Source organism: Melospiza georgiana, chromosome 3, assembly GCF_028018845.1.
Source record: "Melospiza georgiana isolate bMelGeo1 chromosome 3, bMelGeo1.pri, whole genome shotgun sequence".
In the NCBI taxonomy this organism is placed as follows: domain Eukaryota; kingdom Metazoa; phylum Chordata; class Aves; order Passeriformes; family Passerellidae; genus Melospiza; species Melospiza georgiana.
The window spans coordinates 109,195,803-109,208,513 of NC_080432.1; the positions used below are offsets into that span (position 1 = coordinate 109,195,803).

The 12,711-nt window shown below is 38.4% G+C and overlaps 1 protein-coding gene across 1 annotated transcript in view; it reads left to right on the top strand.

Annotated features, from left to right (window-relative positions):
• The window catches only part of COL9A1 (collagen type IX alpha 1 chain), a 62,137-nt gene that overhangs the window by 48,249 nt on the left and 1,177 nt on the right, over nt 1-12,711 (top strand). Inside the window, exons 31-37 of the mRNA XM_058020385.1 lie at nt 2,788-2,823; nt 2,927-2,971; nt 4,767-4,799; nt 7,445-7,591; nt 8,787-8,841; nt 9,787-9,975; nt 12,014-12,091. Of these exons, the coding sequence (XP_057876368.1) occupies nt 2,788-2,823; nt 2,927-2,971; nt 4,767-4,799; nt 7,445-7,591; nt 8,787-8,841; nt 9,787-9,975; nt 12,014-12,091 (583 nt within the window). The remainder of the gene's footprint in view (nt 1-2,787; nt 2,824-2,926; nt 2,972-4,766; nt 4,800-7,444; nt 7,592-8,786; nt 8,842-9,786; nt 9,976-12,013; nt 12,092-12,711) is intronic.

The following is a 12,711-nucleotide window of genomic DNA, read 5'->3' on the forward strand; positions in this document are numbered from 1 at the left end:
CAGAGGGAGATTGAAGGTACTGAGGAGGCAAAGGCAGAAGGAAAATCCCTAACATTTGTTGCAGTGCTGACAACCTCCCTCCAAAGGTGTTTGATTTTCCTCATTTGCCATATAAAACATCTGGATCTCTAGGATAAAAATTAGAATGTTGATACTGTAAACAGACCTAGAGAGATCCAGGCTACAGCCAGGAGGTTTCTGAGTATCTAACTGGCAGATGACAGTAACTTATGCCTGGAACTTTTTAAAAAACCTGAGGTCAATTTAATGCTCTGTGCAAATACCTTAAAGTCCAAAGTACTAGGAATTATTTCATCCCATAATTGCTTTTTAGCTCTCTGCTTGTATCCTTGATTCATATTCTATTTTCCAGTTGCATGGAGGTTGTAGTGAATTTTCTGGAACATATTTAGCATGGCTGCAGCCTTGCCAGCAGCACTGACTTGCAGTATCTCTTCTGTCACAAGCCTGGAGAGCATTGTGCCACTCTATCCTTCCTCTTCCCTTCAGCTTTTGCAACTGCATCAGTCTTACACGAACAACCTTGTCAGGTTGGAAATAGGCATCTCTGTAGCCTGTTAACCCCAGCCTTTGGGTCAGCCCCTTCTAGGAGTAAGTTCTAGGCTGAAGTAACCTTTTTTCACTTTCTGATTTCAAAACTTCATGGTTTTGTACACAGGAATCCTATAAAGTTCTGTTACATAGCTATATATGCATGGTAAGAGTTGATGTAAATAGCAGCCAGAAGCCTGTAGAATTCATGAATTTAATGTATCAGTAGTCATTCTTGATCCCAAAGCTGTAAACTATTGTGTGCTATCTGTTGACATCTTGTCTACATGCAGGATTTATTCCACTTGAGGAATAAATCACCACCAAAGATAGCACCAGAATTTTTTTTTACTGAAGTAATATGTAAAAGTGAGAGCTGACAAAATTCAATGGATATAATAATGATTGAATATTACAAGGGTAATATCACATGCTAACAGCAGGGTTGGTGTTCCAAGCCCACATGGACCAATCTTCACCACGTGTCTGGGTGGGTTATCAGGTTGGAAAATGAGGTCACGGCCTAGGCCTTTGCCTCTTTTGGAGCCTGAACCAGACCCAGCATTCACCACTTAGGCTGCTTCTGATTCATGTATTTTGGATTGGTTTCATGCACTTGGGTTCTGTCTCTTTTAGTCAGTTAAACAGCACCGAGCTAAGTGCCAGACCTTGGCACTGCAATATGATCCTTTGTGCTGCTAAGTAGTTAAAGCAGCCCCTGGTACAGTTTTGGATCATGCTGTACGGCAGTTTTCCAAAGAGTTTTTGTGTATTATTTGAGAGGGATTTTTGCAAAATAGATAGGCATTATGTCAATAAAAGTGAGTATTTTCATAGTTTAACATCTTGCCTTATTTCCTCCATTGCAGTTTTTGGAGTCAGTGTAGAATTGATTCCAGTAGTTTCAGTTGTGATTTTTATATTTGCATATACAAACAGTGCAGGACAGGCTCACAAAAGCAATAGATTCTTCTATGTCAGCTTTATCTATTGGCAGTTTTATTGCTATAAGGAAGAGTAAGGGGAGAAAAAGAACCCTCAAGATAATATTAGGTTGGAAACCAATGTCTTTTTTATGTAATTGGGAAACCTTAACAAGGCACAATGTTGAGAACACTTCAGACAAAATAGTTTCAGTGTTGTTTGACAAAGTTGGAATGTTAAATAGTTCTGTCATTTATACTGCTTAGCTTTGTGGATAATTTAGTATTAGCTCTTCATCCTCAAGAACATGAGAATGTGTCAGAATTCATTAAATTCTGTAAAAGCTGTGAAAGCTATACCAGTCTGTATGCCTATGTCTTATGTGAATTAAATGGATCTCTAAAATGGGAGAGAAACTGCTGCATCTCTGTCTGTTTTACAAAAAACAGGATTATCGGACACAGTTATAGTTCATTTGTAATGCATATCCTTAAACATGCACAGACTGGAAAGAATATTAAAAGGATGGTGTGACTGGTTTTCTAACAGAATACAAATAGAAAAAGATTTTCCTAAATGATATACTGTTCAAAAAACGTAGTAGTTTTGCTCTAGATAAAAATTGCATATGTTTGAAATTAATTGGGTCATTAATTTATTTCTCTTTGTTTCCTGCCTGTCCACATGGGTATGTTTTGTTAGAGGATTCTAAGATGAAATATAATCAAATTTCTTTTTAAAAAGGAATATTACCTTTAAGATACAAACCCTTCAGGCTTTGACTACAATGATCAAAATTTTAGACACAGGTTTGCTAAAAGACATTGAGAATTAAACAGCATGCAGGATGAGATTGTGGCTGTACTTGTGGATGTCTCTCTGCTTTTCTCACATTAGCAGGGCTAGTATAGCCTACAGCAATATGGAATATATAATGGTGCTAGCAAAAGTGATGCACTTACTGGATTTATTTACTTGTAGCTTCTAAGCAATTCTCAGAGCAGATCTGTAGCAGCTGCAAGAGCATTTGTCCTGTAAAGGGGAGATGTACCATTGGACAGTCAGAATCTGTACTGTACAGTGTGGTAGTGGATTATATGTTCCATACTAGTACTTGCCTTCACTCTGTCACATAAATTACATTGTAAGATTTAAGTGCTTTCATTGTAATTCTTAAAATTTTGCAACTTCAAAAGTCTCTTGCATGAATATGAAATTTAGGCTCAAATAACATTTAGTGTGCTTTTAGAATCTGAACTTTAAAATTCTGAAGACTTCTTCTCTTTTTATTTTTAATCTTTAATGTTTTAGGGTTCGGTGGGTGAACCAGGACCTAAGGGTGAACAGGTAAGTCATGTTAAAGATCATGGGACTTCAAAATCACAGTACCAAATGTTACATAATGTTAACTTAATCTGAAGTCTTGACAGTCTGTCTTTCTTTGATATAGGGTGTACCTGGAGCAGAAGGAGATGGAGGAGAAAAGGGTGACTTAGTAAGGCACTTTTTTTCCTTTACTTGATATAATACTATGTTTTTATTTCAAATTAAAAATACAAAGTATTGTTGGAGTGCTTCAAGCATTATGTTTGCATCACTGAAAGGCACATTTCAGTTTTATACCAACTGGCCCTTGCAGAGCACAGCAGTTCTATTTGCCTAATTACTCTTTTCCTGTTATTTGGAAAACACTGAAATATACAGGTTCTGTTAGGTGTACAGTGTAGTACAGACTGCCTTGAAGAAAAAAGGATGTGTCTGTGTTTGTTTGTATATACATATACATATACATATACATATACATATACATATACATATACATATACATATACTTATACATATATATATGAGATATATATGTATAAGAGTGTTTATATATAAAAATATATATATACATGCATACACAGGCACATAAATTGTTGATGTTTGAGGCAGTGAGGATGAGCAAGTAGTTTAATTCAGATGAAACAGGAGGAGAGTTAATGAATATCCTTAATTAATCACACTTAAAGGTAGTATTTTGTATTGTCTTTATCATTGGAAATATGATTTGCAACAAGCTGTTAGAGGAAAAATGGACTGGGAAGAGGCTGTGGCACTGTGATATTGCATCTATCTATCTATCTATCTATCTATCTATCTATCTATCTATCTATCTATCTATCTAATCTGCTGCAGGAGTATGGCATGTTGTGAATTGACATGAGTAATGTCTGGGTCAAGTCCTCTTGGGTAAAGTGGGTTTGTTTCTCTGCCAAAAGAGAAACCTTCTGGTCCAGTGGCTCCCATGGGGCCTCAACCAGCAAAGCCAGACCTAATCTTTCCAAGGGACATAAACTGCTCCCTATTCAAAGAATGGCAGCCAGGTTGTATGCTGGAAATGAGTGTATTTTCCCCACAGGCTGCAATTTTGAAAGCCTTAGTCAGCATTACAATCACTGTACAGATTCCCTGGAAGAAATAGTGTAGATTGTTTAAGTGTGCTGCCAGCTAGTCTGGTTCTAAATTGATAAAAATTATTTCTATTTAAATTATTTCACATTTATTAAAAAACAGGCCCTTGACTGGAAACCAGTTATTTCACCAGTGGCATTTAGGAACTGGGAAAGTACAGTGTACAGAAATTACTCAAAGTTTCTGCAGTGTTACGCTAATCTATTTCCCAGGTAATTAAAATATTTTGAAAAAAATTTTTTTTTTTCAAGTTGAGAGGAAAACCTAAAAATTACTGAATAGTGAGATCGCTATTCTCAGTCAGATGATCAAGGGATTTTTGTATCATTGAGGCCAGGAGAAAGATTGCTGGAAATAGGAACTTGTAGGGGTTTGGCTTCTTCACAGAACTTTAGGTAGTTTCTGTTGCAATTTTTTCAGCACTACACAGTCCCAATATCCATAGTTCTGTCGCTTTGTAGAAACTAGAAAATCCTGGTTAAAAAAATGTTACTTCTAATGGTTTCCAATAAATCTATCTAAGATTGTCTTCTGTGTTTGAGAGGTTAGAGCCACATGTCTAATTCCAAGAGAAGCAATACAAAACCAATTATAACAAACATGCTTTCTCATTTGAACCTTACAGAAAAGTTTTTGAGAAAGGAATTGTATGAAACCCACTCAAAATAAAGGTTTTATTCTCAAAGGAATTGTAATTATTTGTGGGGCAATTTTGCATAAATCAATTCAATATATGAAACTTCTTTTTTATTGAAAAAACATTGTGTCACATTTACTGCTTTTGTAATGTCTGTGGTAAGGAGACTCTCTTCTAATATAGTTTGTCTTCTTTTTAGGGTGACATGGGATTACCAGGAGCAAAGGGAGCTGTAAGTACAATGAATAGCATTGCTACAGAAATGTAGAGATCTAGTAGATCATATAGATGGTTTTCTCATTTAAGGAAAGAAAAATGCAAGTAACAAGCTGACCTCTTTATTTTATTATTATTCCAGTTAAATGGAATGTGTTTTAGCAGATTTTCTTCTGTTTAAATTTTGAATACAGTTAATATTAAAATGAATTGGCTTTGGAAAGGAATTCGTTTCATGGATTCTAACTCCATAAAAGAGAAGCATCATTCAGCAGCAGTTTTCTGGCCAACAAATCCTTTTTTCAAGAAGATGAAGGCACCCTTTGTACAGTAGGTGTTGGATAGAAAGGAGGCTCAGTGCAGTGGCTGTGTGCCACTGTTAAAAAGCTGGCAGCAGGATTGTGATGTCTGTGACCCTAGAAGTATTTATGGCCCAGCTTCCTTTATTTTATTTTTATTGTGTTTTTATCTTATTTTTATTTGTTTTGTTTTATTTTACTGCAAAATGATGACTTTGATGTGGAAGGTGAGTGGGATTTGTATGTCACATAAAAAATAACCAGAGAGCTGAATTAATTCTTTTATTTCAGGATCACTGAAGAGTTGGATTGTTACAGCATCTGACAGTATGAGCTGTGATTTTAAAATACCAACAGTTCTCCCTATGGGGAACTGAGTCTGAGCATAACAAAAAATCCTGTGCTTGTGTTATTAGTGTTCTGGGTAACTTTTGGGCTAAGCAAATGCAAGCTAAAGAGTATTTACTGCTGATGAAGATCCTACAAGAAGGACATGAGGAAGAGATAGATTAGAAGAGAAATCCACAATTTTATCCACTTATATTTTTCAAATCCTCTTGTCTTGATGAGAGCCTAGAGTGCTTGTATCTCAGTGAGCACCCTCACAAGAATGAGTAATCTGTCTGGGAACCTGATAACTCACCAGGCTGGGAAGAAAGGAATGATGGCTTCCCAGTTGTGTAGTCCATAAAAGCAATTATTCTGTCTCCTTAATGTAGCCATCAAAGCATGCTCTTTGGGTTTTTTTCTGATAGGGGCAGCCATCGGCTGTCTGGGATGCAGCACAGCTGGAACCAAATTGGTCCCGCCTTGTGGATTTAACTGATATACCACAGCTGAGTAATTTGTTGTTTAGCAACTCTTTCAGAGGATGTTACTCTCTCTTTTTTTCCCCCAGTAGATTTGGGAAGTTGTGAGTATGTAGGTTTTTTTTTTTTTTCCTGCTCGTTTTGGGCTTTTTAGGTAGAATTTTTTTTCTTCTTTTCTGCCATATTTTTCGTTGTTATTATTACTATTGGTTATTAGGAATAAATTAACTTGTACTGAAAGCAACTGTGGTGGTTTGACCTTGACTGGACATCAGGTGTGCAACAAAACCATACTGCCACTCCCTTCCTTAAAACTGGCCAAGGAAGAGAAAATACAAAAAGAGCTCATGGGCCCAGATAAGGGGCCAGGGAGAGATCCCTGACCTGTTACAGTCATGGCCAAAACAGACCTGGGGAAATTAACTGATTTATTACCAATCAGAGTCAGAGCAGGAAATGGGAAGTAAAACAAAAGGGGAGCACCTCTGTCCCCTCCTTCTGCACTGACCTTGGTGTCTTCAGAGCTGTTAATTTCACATATTCTCACCCCGCTCTGCCCTAGCTGTAATTATTTCTGGGCAATAATTTTTTCTTCCTTAAATATGTTGTCCCAGAGGCTTTATTAACATCACTGCTTGGCTTGGCATTGGCCAGTAGGTCTGTTTCAGAGCTGGCTCATGTTGGCTCTGCTGAACACGGGGGAAGCTTTTGGCAGCTTCTTAGAGAAGCCACACCTGTAGGCCTCCTGCTATAAGAACATTGCTGCTCAAACCCAATACAGTAATTCAGAGGTGCCTGCTGGAATAGGTCACCCTCTGCATGGTATTTAATAACTCTTAGTAAAATTACTGGAGCAGAAGCAATAGCTTTGTTTTCTCAGTGTACTGAAGTGGATATGTTGACATAGTCACATCAATCCTTTCATTCCCCAGGGTCAGGAATAGCTTTCTACCCCTTCCCTGAGTGAAATAAGGCAGCACTGCATCTGTTCAGGCAGTTTGTCAATGTCAGTTGGTGGGAGGATGTTCCTTCCCCTCTGCCAGCAAACTGCAGTGCAGGCACTAGAACTAGCTCTGGCAGAGTAAACAAAGCAAAAATGTGTGTTCCCAAACAGCCTTGGGCTACACAGTAGAGGCTCACACCGTGCTACTCTCTAGAGAAGGATGTGAAAGGCATTTGGAGCAAGAAGGGACCTGGAATTTTCATATCTTAAGCAGCACTTAATGTCTAGAAATGTTCCATGTTGACATATACAAGGGCAGAGAGCCATCTTGAGCATGTCACTATTTGATTTACCTATGTTACTATCTGATTTACCTGTTTTGACAGAATAGATTATTTTCCCACTTCTTCCCTGTAAGAGTACAGATATCTTAAAAATCATGCAACTACTGACACTAGTTGCTTACTTTAAAAAGAAGTTCTGTTGAACAGCTGCATTTCAGCAGTCATTTCTTTGCATTTGTGAATAGCTCCTGTCACCATTTTGATATGTGAGAATGAGTCTATCACTAGTACAGCATTCTATTGAAATTCCTCTCTTTCCTTGTCAGGTTGGTAATCCTGGAGACCCCGGTTCCCGCGGGCCTGAGGGGAGTCGGGGGCTGCCTGGCATGGAAGGGCCACGTGGCTCACCTGGACCACGAGGCTTGCAGGGTGAGCAGGGTGCCCCAGGCCTGCCTGGCAGTGAAGGTCCAGCTGTAAGTACTGTTTTCATGAAATTGGTATCTTCTGAACCTTTATCTCTCCCTCACACTGCTCCTTGTTTCGCATGTGCATGTGCCAAACTGAAGTGCCAGCGTGCCCCTCATCAGACACAGGTGTACACCAGAGCAGTCCTGGGTTGAACAGCTACATCCTCGGGGCCCCAGCTTTCAGTTCAGCTCTGTTTTTTATGCCCACCTCACCCCTGTAGTGTGCATGAAAGCAAACTGTGTTTGATTCAAAGGAGCATCACTCTTTACCTTACTAAAGCATCAGACTTTACCTTGCTAGTTAAGTTGACATCAGCTGGAATAGTTGCACTTGCAGGAACTGCAACACCTTTTAGTGACTCATGGATTGTTTTTAGTTGGAATACAGTTAAATTTCTTCATAGTGGCTTGCATGGAGTTATATTTTGGATTTGTGCTGAAAATAATTTTTGTAGCATGCTGATGGGAGCAAGAAAAAGGGTACTGGTTTCAAAGTGAAAGAGCATGGTTTTAGATTAGATACTAGGAAGAAATTCTTCACTGCAAGAATGGAGAGGTACTTATAGGTCACCCAGAGAAGTTGTGGATGCTCTGTCCCTGAAGAGTTCAAGGCCAGGTTAAAAGGGGGACCTGAGAAGGAGGGTTGGAACTAGATGGTTTCAAAGGTCCCTTTCAACCCAAGCCATTCTGTGATGTTTCAGTTACTCATGAACACTGCATAGAATCAAAGCCTCTCCTGCTCCTTACACTGCACCATCAGTGAGTGGGTTGAAGGTGCACAAAAAACTGTGAGGGGGCACAGCTGGGAGAGCTGACTATAATTGGCCAAAGGGATATCCCATACCATGTAGCATCACACTTGGCCACATAACCAGGGAAAACTTGTGGGAGTGGTGAGCAACTGCTTTCATTTGTACCACTTGCACTGTCATTGTCTCTTTTGTATTTTATTTTCTTATTCTTTTTCATCTTCCCCTTTTTCCTACCCTTTCCTCTTCTTTCTTTCCTTTTATTAACCTTCTTTTTCTTCCCCTGTTCCACGGGTGTTGACTGTGGGTGTGAGCAGCTGTGTGGTGTTTGGCAGCTGGGGTTAAAGTGTGACAACTGTTTATTGACAGCATTTTTTTGAATCAGGCACACTCATAAAATGTAAGTTTGAAAACAACTGTTTTATTAAAATCCTCTTTTTTTTTAATCCTAGGGAAAAGAACCAAGTGATCAGCACATAAAGCAGGTTTGCATGAGAGTCATGCAAGGTAAATAGGCTAAAAACTATTTGATGTTTCTTGTGCATTTAAATTGGGATCACCTGTTTCTGTGGAGGCAACCAAGATTTTCTCCATGCTTACCCAGAGCAAATTGCATGGCCTCAGCAGGGGACATGGTGGAAAACTTTTCCACATGTGAATGTGGATGCAGTAGGAGGAAGTTCCTTCTTTATATATATTTTGTAGCCTCATTAAAATGCCTGTTGATTGCACACTACTGCTGTTTTAAGCAGGCCATAGTCCAGTGTAGCTGTGTGAAATAAATACATTTTGTATTCAAATCACTTGCTGTGCTTACATACATAAAAGTACAAGCTTCACTGAAAGATCTTTAGCCTTTTGTATTTGCTATTAGATTTCAGCAAACAAACTGTGCAAAATGGGTGAAGAGGAGTGCAAAGAGAGGTTTCTGGAGATAACATACTTTAAAATTAAAGCAATGCAGAGATACTCTAAATTAATCCTAATTTGCTGAGTTCTTGACACACACAGAAGTTTAAAGCTTTTCTAATATGTTTGGGTGCGTGGATATTACTGAGATGAGAAATTTATGCTGCACTATAAACACAGAAGAAATTTTTCACTACTTGCTATTGAAGATGTCTTTTGGGTTATTATGCCTCTGTAATGTTAAGAGTTTACTGAATGAAATTGCTGCTCATGTTTTAAAAATTTTCAGTAGTCACTGTTCTTGATAATGCTCAGCAGGGTATTTAAAAAAGACCCTCTATAAATAGGATGAATATCTTATTCTATAATAAGAGAATACCTTATATGTAATGAACTTTGTAAATAGCAAAGTAAAAAAAGGAAGGTGCTATAGTGTAATCTGTCAATTCCTGTAGCAGTGAACATACATTTTCTTCAGTGATCATGGGAATCTCTTCATTCTTGTTCACTTCCTCCATAACTCTGTCCTCCTGCTCATTGCAGAACAATTGGCTCAGCTGGCAGCCAGCCTTAGGAGGCCAGAATTTGGTGCTCCAGGTCTTCCTGGCCGACCAGGGCCTCCAGGTGCTCCAGGCCCTGCTGGTGAAAATGGTTTCCCAGGCCAGCTTGGCCCCCGTGGCCTGCCTGGCCTGAAAGGTCCCCCTGGTGACATTGGTCGTAAAGGTCCTAAAGGTAAGAAATTCTCCAGCTGGCTTTCACTTGGCAACTGCATTAGTTTTGGTTTTTGGTGGTTATTTGGGGTTTTTTTTTTTGTTTGTTTTGGTCTTGCTGCTGTTGTTGCCCCCTTCCTTGGTTTACAGGTTGTGGACGTATGCTGTACACATTGGAGCTCCAAACAGGATCCTGAGTTAGGAATGTAAGCTATTGGTTATTGGTGTGTCAGTTACCACAGTGATTAAAGGGCTCATTGCCTTCAGCAAGACTTGTTTAGAAATCTGCTTTTCAGCACCTAAAAACCCACAAAACCTCAGAAGTCCATGAGAGTGAGAATCAATATTAGGACTCAGCTGCTTCCTTCTAGTTCAGGGCAGACGCCTGTCCCTTCCCACATTGCACAAGTCATTGATGACAAACACCACCTGTGATTCCAGCACTGGTTCTCTTTGCCCCATTCAGCCTGGCTGTTGACCTAACTTCTCCAAGATTCATGGTCCCAAGAGCTGATGTAAGCAGTCAGATTACTTCACTAAAATCCAGTCTACTTTTCTAAGCACACCCAGTTTATCACATTGCAAAGGACTGATACTAATCTACTTTTTATTTGCATATAATACTTGAGCCATTTAACATCATTTCACCAGGTGCCAGAGTGTATTGACTCTTTGGAAAGGACAAATCCATAATAAAATTGACTTACATTTTATACAAAATCTTTGATCTAGGTAAATCTCTTTTGTTCATGACTGATAGGTTCTATTCTCCTCCAGAGAATTACAGGGTAGAATTTTCTGCAAAGTCTTATGGTGACCATGTATGTATTAGTTTCTATTCAGCAGTGGTTTTGATTTGTTTTCCAAAAAGGACTTATTTAAAATTGTCTTTCTGCAAAAAGCTGGGCTGTTGCTGGAGTAGGGTGTTTACTTTTGATTCAAGGTTTATTTGAAAGTGAAATTTGTAAAACCTTTGAGAGAAGGAACAGAATACAAACAAAGCAAAACTTAACAGCATCATTTCTGGAGCTTTGTTGCTGTCTTAATTCAATGTAATGTCATCTGCAGAAGAAACAAAAATAAGAAATACAAAGGTGATGTATGGGATATGCAAAATTTGATTCAACACACAGCAGGCTACACTGTAATAATATTAAAAGAAAAATAAATAAACAGAGCATTAAACTCTCCCCAAAACAAGCAAAATACTTATCATAACTAACAAAAAGCTCTCATAGCTGTCATCAAATTCTGAGTTACCTTAGAGTAAACCTTGGAATACCATTACAGATACAAGGGAAGTGGCGAATGCTGTCATGTGCAAGAGCTATAATGATGGTACATGGCAGCCAACCTGAAAACTCTCTGTGCCTCACTTTGAGTTCCTGGTTCTGATAGATTCATAGATAACAGTGAACAGAATTTGAACTTTACAACCTAAGCAACAAAAAAACGCTTCCTCTTACTAAGATGATTCAGGTTTGGAGCAAGATATGGGCTTGAAGAAACTCTGGTTGTCTACTGAAGGAAAGTCTCCATGACATTATTATATGAGAAAAGAAATTATTTTGTGAAGGTAAAGCTATGCCTTATGTAAATATCAACAGAATACTGTCGTCTCTGTAGCCACCTTTTGTCTCCTCTGCACTGGCTGTCTCAAGGATCAACACTTGAGAATTTTTACTTCTTAACTGAGCTTGTACAGTTTTGCAGAAGCCAGTAGTGTCAGTCTGTATCCCAAATATCCTGAAATCCTGGGACTTTGGTTTATTTCTGTCATATGGGCTGTGACATATTTCATGTGGTACTTACTGTCCCAGCTCTAGGTGGTTTCTTTCGCGCCCAACCTGTCTCCTTCCTAGTGTGACTCAAATGGGTGAAAAAACCTAATCAAATCCTAAACATTTTACACAGATACGTGCCAGGACATCATTGAAAGATGCTCAGAAAACATACAGGGGGCTGAATTCTCTGCTTATTAACTGTTCACTTCTGAAAGGGGATTTACAAAAATGATACTCCAGGCAGACTGTAACTAATGTGTCATGAATTTGCTTTAGGTGAACCAGGAGAAAGAGGAGAAAGAGGATTTCCAGGCAGAGGACTGAAAGGTTATCCTGGACCAAGAGGTCTTCCAGGTAAATATAAGAGGGTGAAGATAGAGAAGATAAATAGTAAAAATTTGCTCAGAACTGATACTTCAAGCTGCCTTGAAAAGATAAAATGAGTCCATTAAGCAATAAACTCTGAAATTACAGTTCTTTGTAATTTTTACTTCATAGGTGGTGATTCAGTCAGAGATCAGGCTTAAAAATTAAAAAACAAAAAGCCACCTCCTCATTTATTTCAGTGATTAGAATAATCACTGAAAAATGTAAAGAAAGATTAGAAAAAATGTAATGAAAGATTAGAAAAATTGTAAAGAAAGCATTTAAAAAACCTACACATGAAAAAATTGCCTCTTTTAATGTATCTTTTATATATTATGTACACATATAATTATATATGAAATAAACAAAAAAGGCCATAACCACCAGATTATCTCACTGGCAGGCACAGCAGTCTTTAAAAATTTCAGTCATAATTTAGGAGATTATTTTATTTCTGAGGTAATTAATTGCAGTGTTATATAACATGGCTCCAGGAGAGATTCCTGCTGATGGCTGAAGCACAGCTGGCCTCTAGTGGCCAGCGAACGAACATAAATATGTTATTTGCACCAGTATTTCTACAGTAAATTTCTGTGTTTATCTAGCAA